At 47.4% G+C, this 8,920-nt stretch overlaps 1 protein-coding gene across 1 annotated transcript; it reads right to left on the bottom strand.

Annotated features, from left to right (window-relative positions):
* Positions 1-1,963: 1,963 nt before the first annotated feature.
* On the bottom strand, positions 1,964-8,885 carry rad54b (RAD54 homolog B). Its single transcript, XM_038976486.1, has 11 exons — positions 8,639-8,885; positions 8,359-8,521; positions 7,999-8,224; positions 7,502-7,588; positions 7,112-7,232; positions 6,894-7,033; positions 4,206-4,496; positions 3,968-4,131; positions 2,808-3,069; positions 2,343-2,607; positions 1,964-2,253 (listed from the first exon to the last, which is right to left on the bottom strand). Exons 1-11 carry the CDS (start codon positions 8,883-8,885, stop codon positions 2,033-2,035), a joined length of 2,187 nt encoding a protein of 728 aa, XP_038832414.1. The 3' UTR covers positions 1,964-2,032.
* Between the last annotated feature and the right edge of the window lie 35 nt (positions 8,886-8,920).

The following is an 8,920-nucleotide window of genomic DNA, read 5'->3' as shown; positions in this document are numbered from 1 at the left end:
GAGGCTCCATCTCTACCATCTCTACCAGTAGTACAGTACTGAGGCTCCATCTCTACCAGTTGTAACAGTACTGAGGCTCCATCTCTACCAGTAGTAACTACAGTACTGAGGCTCCATCTCTACCAGTAGTAACTACAGTACTGAGGCTCTCCATCTCTACCAGTACTAACTACAGTACTGAGGCTCCATCTCTACCAGTAGTAACTACAGTACTGAGGCTCCATCTCTACCAGTAGTAACTACAGTACTGAGGCTCTCCATCTATACCAGTAGTAACTACAGTACTGAGGCTCCATCTCTACCAGTAGTAACTACAGTACTGAGGCTCCATCTCTACCAGTAGTAACAGTACTGAGGCTCTCCATCTCTACCAGTAGTAACTACAGTACTGAGGCTCCATCTCTACCAGTAGTAACTACAGTACTGAGGCTCTCCATCTCTACCAGTAGTAACTACAGTACTGAGGCTCTCCATCTCTACCAGTAGTAACTACAGTACTGAGGCTCCATCTCTACCAGTAGTAACCACAGTACTGAGGCTCTCCATCTATACCAGTAGTAACTACAGTACTGAGGCTCCATCTCTACCAGTAGTAACTACAGTACTGAGGCTCTCCATCTCTACCAGTAGTAACTACAGTACTGAGGCTCCATCTCTACCAGTAGTAACTACAGTACTGAGGCTCCATCTCTACCAGTAGTAACTACAGTACTGAGGCTCCATCTCTACCAGTAGTAACTACAGTACTGAGGCTCTCCATCTCTACCAGTAGTAACTACAGTACTGAGATTCTCCATCTCTACCAGTAGTAACTACAGTACTGAGGCTCCATCTCTACCAGTAGTAACTACAGTACTGAGGCTCCATCTCTACCAGTAGTAACTACAGTACTGAGGCTCCATCTCTACCAGTAGTAACTACAGTACTGAGGCTCCATCTCTACCAGTAGTAACTACAGTACTGAGGCTCTCTATCTCTACCAGTAGTAACTACAGTACTGAGGCTCTCCATCTCTACCAGTAGTAACTACAGTACTGAGGCTCCATCTCTACCAGTAGTAACTACAGTACTGAGGCTCTCCATATCTACCAGTAGTAACTACAGTACTGAGGCTCCATCTCTACCAGTAGTAACTACAGTACTGAGGCTCCATCTCTACCAGTAGTAACTACAGTACTGAGGCTCTCTATCTCTACCAGTAGTAACTACAGTACTGAGGCTCTCCATCTCTACCAGTAGTAACTACAGTACTGAGGCTCTCCCAGGGTGGTGGCGTGTGTACACATTCCCTTCATGCCTTCCTTGCTGTGTGTGTGGTCCTGGACTATAACTCAGATAATATATACCTTTATGAAACAGTTGAAGACAGTGGAAACACACACTTTGCCAAGAATGAAACAGTTGACATGGACACACTCATTCAGCTGGATTCCTCTCAATCCAGAAATAATTTCCACCTCTCCATCCCTAAAAGTCAAACACAGGTTCTAATGGAGAGTGTTTAGTTCATCTGCAGTGTTTGATACATTTGCAGTGTTTAGATACTACTGCACTGTTGGAGCTAGGAACACAAGCATTTCACTACACCTGCAATAACATCTGCTAAACATGTGTATGTGACCAATACAATTTGATTAGATTAATTTGCAGCGTTTGAGTCATGTAAGTAAGCATTTCACGGTCAGGTCTACACCTGTTGTTTTTGGCGCATGTCACAAATAACATTTGATTTGATCTGCAGTGTATGATTCATCTGCAGTGTATGATTCATCTGCAGTGTATGATTCATCTTCAGTGTTTGATTCATCTTGTTATTTCTGCAACAGAAAAAAGACAGAAGGAATACGCAGTATAACTTAGCAGTTTATTCCATAATTTACACTTTCTCTTCTATCAAACTGTAAAAACAGTAGAGAATATAAAGAAAGAATAACATAGTCCAATATTTCTCAGAAAGGAACACTTCTTAAGGTCTCTGCATGAGGTCATTTGTGGAAAGCCTCTGTGTGTGTGTGTGTGTTGTGTGTGTGTGTTACTGAGTGGTGTGTGAGATGGTGGACTGGAAGGCGAAGGAGATGTGGTTTTGTGCGTGGTCCAGGTAAGCATCTCTGAAGGTGTGCGTGTCCCCTGCGAAGTGTCTCCACTGCATCAGCTCTGACATGCTCAGATGCTTCTGCCCCGCCCCACCACGGTCACCTTGACGACCCAGCTGGCACGGCCTATCAGACGCAGGCGCCTCATCCTCTCCTTCTTCTATAATACACACAAGAAACACATTAAATAAAAACACAAGCAGACAACGGGTGTGATTTTATATATATATATATATATATATATATTACCCGGGGCTGATCCGTCCATACTGCAGCTGCAGTGTAGCAGGTCGTGAGTGAGACAGGGTGTGTCCGTCAGGCTGAAGAGATCTCGCAGCTCATTGGAGGAGAAGCTGGTGTGCTCCGCCCCTTTCCCCAAGTCCACCACTGTCCCAGAAAGCCCCTGTTTGGACACCTGCCTCTGGAAGATACGCTCCTCTATGGTACCTGCAGTGAGCAGGCGGTAGATGTGAACAGTCTTCTTCTGTCCGTCTCTCCACACTCGTGCCATTGCCTGGAAGGGGATAGACACACAGACAGACACACACATCAGCCCAACTATCACATTAGGAGGAAGGCCTCTTCCTCATCCTCACTCCTCCAAGAGCATAGCAGGTACTGACTGACCAGTAACGTGTACATGTGTGTTTCAGATGGGAACGAAACATACACTAATGGTGGTGAGTGAGAGTGTGTGTGTGAGTGTGTGTGTACCTGTATATCGTTGGCAGGGTTCCAGTCGATGTCGTATAGGACCAGGTGGGAGGCGCCGATCAGGTTAAGCCCCACCCCTCCGGCTTTAGAACTCAGGAGGAAAAGGAAGTGGGCGGAGTGAGGGCTGTTGAAGTTGTCCACCAATCGCTGCCTCTGGATGGTGGGGGTGTTGCCGTCCAGGCGACAGTAGGTGTAGTCCAGGTGGACACACAGGTCCTGGAGTAGGTCTAACGTCTGAGTGTAGTTGGACACCAACACCACCCTGTACACACACACACACACACACACACACACACGCACACACACACGCACACACACACACACACACACACACACACGATCAAGATGGTCAAGATCATCTCACAGTTATGTGTCAGAGTATGAGTGTGTCAACCATAGAATTAGAATACTAGACTGGACATGAAGCTTCTTATGATGGTCTAAAGGTCAGCCATGTTGGTCAGGGAGTTGGACAACCATGGTTAGCCAGTGCTGTGATATGATATTGTATAAAGTAATGCATTTGAAGAATTTATCTGCACTGTGTTTGTTAGCCAGCCAGTTTTAGAGGAATGATTCTATAAATGTTTCTAATTAACTGCCAATATGCCAACATTCCATTGAAACAACACAGTCAATCAGATAGGACTGAGACAAGTTGTAAATGTAACAAGTACTGATACTGTATCATATAACTCACACCTTTCCAAGAAAACTAAAATGTTGACATTTATGGTCTGTTTACATATATTTCAAAGGCTATTTCTAAAGAAAATGTGTATAAAATCCATATAAATTTTATTTATAATAATATGACAATATTTTAGGTTGACAATAATTCTATTACACAATTTCTGATATCACATGCTTTGCTTTTATTTTCCTCTATAAGAAACATCTGGATTCTGCCTCTACTGCCATTCATTCCAATTAGACAGGTTTGGATTGATTTCTCCCTGGCCAATATGGCTGCCATTTTCACCCCATTCTGGAACTTTGAGGGTTTATGACAGCCCATCTAGTAATTTAATAGGATCCGTATGGTGTCAACAAACCAATGCCAGTGTGCCCGGATCCCTTGACACACTTCATACTAACACGCACGCACACACAGACACACACGCACAGACACACACGCACAGACACACACGCACACCTACCTGTCAGTAGGGCTGAGGTGGCGAATAGTGGTCAGTAGGTCAGACAGGACCAGTAGTTTCCCTGAATCAGCTGTACTGAAGCCCCCAGAAGAGTAAGACTCTGGAAAGACACCTCTTAGCCCTTCATACAGAGAACCCTCTGCTGAGCCGCCATCAGAACGCTCCTGGAACACACACACAATCATCCCCATCATCATCATCATCATCATCATCTTCATCGTGTCTTTATGTGTCATACCTGTACAGTGGAGTAGAGCAGTCCTGGGTGGTTGCAGAGCTTTTTCAGGGCGGTGATGCAGGCGAGGTGTGTGTGAGTCTGTGTCGACCCCTGTAGACAGGCTCGGATGACACGGTGCGAGAGGAGAGCCTGGTACAGCTCCCGCTGCAAGGGGGAGGGGCTACAGAACACTGTCCAATCATGACGAGGTGGCAGGTAGCGGTTGATGATCTCTTGGGTCCGCCTCAGAATAAACAGACCAGTCAGACGAGAGAGCTCAGCTGCTCGCTCCTCCCCCAAAACTCTCTCCTCCTACAGGGAGAGATATAGAGAAGGAATGAAGGGAGAGAAAGAGATGGGGACAGTACCTCAGTGCAGGAGGGCTGTTGTGAGAGTACAATAGAGAGATAGTGTAGAGGTATAGAGACAGAGATGGGGACAGTACCTCAGTGCAGGAGGGCTGTTGTGAGAGTACAATAGAGAGATAGTGTAGAGGTATAGAGACAGAGATGGGGACAGTACCTCAGTGCAGGAGGGCTGTTGTGAGAGTACAATAGAGAGATAGTGTAGAGGTATAGAGACAGAGATGGGGACAGTACCTCAGTGCAGGAGGGCTGTTGTGAGAGTACAATAGAGAGATAGTGTAGAGGTATAGAGACAGAGATGGGGACAGTACCTCAGTGCAGGAGGGCTGTTGTGAGAGTACAATAGAGAGATAGTGTAGAGGTATAGAGACAGAGATGGGGACAGTACCTCAGTGCAGGAGGGCTGTTGTGAGAGTACAATAGAGAGATAGTGTAGAGGTATAGAGACAGAGATGGGGACAGTACCTCAGTGCAGGAGGGCTGTTGTGAGAGTACAATAGAGAGATAGTGTAGAGGTATAGAGACAGAGATAGAGATGGGGTCAGTACCTCAGTGCAGGAGGGCTGTTGTGAGCATACAATAGAGAGATAGTGTAGAGGTATAGAGACAGAGAAAGAGATGGGGACAGTACCTGAGTGCAGGAGGGCTGTTGTGAACGTACAATAGAGAGATAGTGTAGAGGTATAGAGACAGAGATGGGGACAGTACCTCAGTGCAGGAGGGCTGTTGTGAGAGTACAATAGAGAGATAGTGTAGAGGTATAGAGACAGAGATGGGGACAGTACCTCAGTGCAGGAGGGCTGTTGTGAGAGTACAATAGAGAGATAGTGTAGAGGTATAGAGACAGAGATGGGGACAGTACCTCAGTGCAGGAGGGCTGTTGTGAGAGTACAATAGAGAGATAGTGTAGAGGTATAGAGACAGAGATAGAGATGGGGTCAGTACCTCAGTGCAGGAGGGCTGTTGTGAGCGTACAATAGAGAGATAGTGTAGAGGTATAGAGACAGAGATGGGGACAGTACCTCAGTGCAGGAGGGCTGTTGTGAGAGTACAATAGAGAGATAGTGTAGAGGTATAGAGACAGAGATGGGGACAGTACCTCAGTGCAGGAGGGCTGTTGTGAGAGTACAATAGAGAGATAGTGTAGAGGTATAGAGACAGAGAAAGAGATGGGGACAGTACCTCAGTGCAGGAGGGCTGTTGTGAGAGTACAATAGAGAGATAGTGTAGAGGTATAGAGACAGAGATGGGGACAGTACCTCAGTGCAGGAGGGCTGTTGTGAGAGTACAATAGAGAGATAGTGTAGATGTATAGAGACAGAGATGGGGACAGTACCTCAGTGCAGGAGGGCTGTTGTGAGCGTACAATAGAGAGATAGTGTAGAGGTATAGAGACAGAGATGGGGACAGTACCTCAGTGCAGGAGGGCTGTTGTGAGAGTACAATAGAGAGATAGTGTAGAGGTATAGAGACAGAGATGGGGACAGTACCTCAGTGCAGGAGGGCTGTTGTGAGCGTACAATAGAGAGATAGTGTAGAGGTATAGAGACAGAGATGGGGACAGTACCTCAGTGCAGGAGGGCTGTTGTGAGAGTACAATAGAGAGATAGTGTAGAGGTATAGAGACAGAGATGGGGACAGTACCTCAGTGCAGGAGGGCTGTTGTGAGCGTACAATAGAGAGATAGTGTAGAGGTATAGAGACAGAGATGGGGACAGTACCTCAGTGCAGGAGGGCTGTTGTGAGCGTACAATAGAGAGATAGTGTAGAGGTATAGAGACAGAGATGGGGACAGTACCTCAGTGCAGGAGGGCTGTTGTGAGAGTACAATAGAGAGATAGTGTAGAGGTATAGAGACAGAGATGGGGACAGTACCTCAGTGCACGAGGGCTGTTGTGAGCGTACAATAGAGAGATAGTGTAGAGGTATAGAGATAGAGATGGGGACAGTACCTCAGTGCAGGAGGGCTGTTGTGAGCGTACAATAGAGAGATAGTGTAGAGGTATAGAGACAGAGATGGGGACAGTACCTCAGTGCAGGAGGGCTGTTGTGAGCGTACAATAGAGAGATAGTGTAGAGGTATAGAGAAAGAGATGGGGACAGTACCTCAGTGCAGGAGGGCTGTTGTGAGCGTACAATAGAGAGATAGTGTAGAGGTATAGAGAAAGAGATGGGGACAGTACCTCAGTGCAGGAGGGCTGTTGTGAGAGTACAATAGAGAGATAGTGTAGAGGTATAGAGACAGAGATGGGGACAGTACCTCAGTGCAGGAGGGCTGTTGTGAGCGTACAATAGAGAGATAGTGTAGAGGTATAGAGACAGAGAGTGTAGATGTTTAATGTACCTCAGTGCAGATGGGCTGTCGGGAGCGGAGGATTGGCTCCTCGTACACCTTCCTGTAGGCAGCAGACGACCCCAGAATGCCCGGGTTCACAAACTCTATGATGGCATAGAACTCCTGCAGGTCATTCTGGACAGGAGTTCCTACAGTACAGCACACACAATATATCAGAAACCACTAGGAGAAAGTAAAAGGTCAATAAAACAGAGGGCTGTGTGTACCTGTCAGAATAACTCTGCGTGTACAGCTGAGACCACTGAGGGCAGAGGAAGTCTTGATGCTGCTGTTCTTCAACCTGTGACCCTCATCACAGATCACCAGCTCAAACTCCAGCTTCTGTACCTAGACACACACACACACACACACACACACACACACACACACACACACACACACACACACACACACACACACACACACACACACACACACACACACACACACACACACACACACACACACACACACACACAGACCTTTATGATGTCCCATGAGTGTATCATCCATCGTACTCCTAATCTGTGTCATTTAGGAGTTGAGGTGTAATTCAACAGTGTTGTAACACTGGTACTTCCCACCCCTGTTAGATAAGCTGCTGTGAACCAACTCACCACTTCCAGAGAGCGTAGCAGCATCTCATAGCTGATCACTAATACACTGTGGAGAGGAGACGCTGCAAACAGCTCCACCCTGTGGTCCTAATGAACAACACAACACGGAACACACATCACCATATGGATCAGAAACAGCACTACAGGGAAACACATTCCCCCTCTTCCTCCAAACACACCCCTACCTGGTTAACAGTGTAGACACTGATCAAACACACCCCTACCTGGTTAACAGTGTAGACACTGATCAAACACACCCCTACCTGGTTAACAGTGTAGACACTGATCAAACACACCCCTACCTGGTTAACAGTGTAGACACTGATCAAACACACCCCTACCTGGTTAACAGTGTAGACACTGATCAAACACACCCCTACCTGGTTAACAGTGTAGACACTGATCAAACACACCCCTACCTGGTTAACAGTGTAGACACTGATCAAACACACCCCTACCTGGTTAACAGTGTAGACACTGATCAAACACACCCCTACCTGGTTAACAGTGTAGACGTTGATCCTCTCACGGCCAAGCCACTTCTTAAACTCCGCCCCCCAGTTCTGCACCAGGCTGCCGGGGGCAACCACCAGCACAAGCTTAGCAACCGGCTTCCCGCCGTATGGGCCCTGCTTTAGCAGCGTCCACGTCAAAGCCACGCTCTGGAGGGTCTTACCCAGACCCATCTCATCTGCCAGGATAGCACCGTACCTACATGTAGCCCTGACACACACACACACCCCACACACACATAATCAATCAAAGTAAATAAATAGCAGCCCCAGCACAGAGCCTTGTGGAACACAACATACATTTTGTAGTGATCAGAGGATTCATCATTCATCATCTCCCATTACCTCATCCCCATGACACACTCGTAGAGGAACAACAGGCCGTCTCGCTGGTGGGGTCGGAGGTGAGCGGTCAAGTAGGGGTCAACCACCACATCCACCAGTGGGAGGCCTGCCTTGTTATACGCCCACTGGTGATTGGTTGAGGGCCGGGGCATGACAATGGCTCCTACACACACCATTAGAGAGATGATGTGTGTGGTGTGTTTGAAGTGTGTGAGAATGTGTAACTTCATGTGTGTGTGTGATGAGAGAGAGAGAGTGTACTGTATGTCTGTGTATTTACCTGGTGCTAGAGGGTCATGGCGTGGTTTACAGGGCCCCTCCTCCTGAGGCTTGGCCACTCCCCTATCAGTCTCTCCGCCCAATAGCGTCGGACGGCAGAACGGTTTGGAAGCTGGGCGTCGTGAGGGGGGAGGAGCTGATATCTTAGGCTCCTCCTTCTCCACATGGACGTCAAGGAAACAGCGGCCCTTATTGTAGTCCAGCTCTGATATGAGTCCCATCACCTCCACCTGTTTAGCTCCTATCATCAAGGTCTCTCCTTCACCCAGCGATGCCAGCTCTG

Source organism: Salvelinus namaycush, chromosome 37 (assembly GCF_016432855.1).
Source record: "Salvelinus namaycush isolate Seneca chromosome 37, SaNama_1.0, whole genome shotgun sequence".
NCBI lineage: Eukaryota > Metazoa > Chordata > Actinopteri > Salmoniformes > Salmonidae > Salvelinus > Salvelinus namaycush.
Note: the sequence above shows the minus strand (reverse complement) of the source record. Positions and strands in the feature narration are given on the sequence as shown.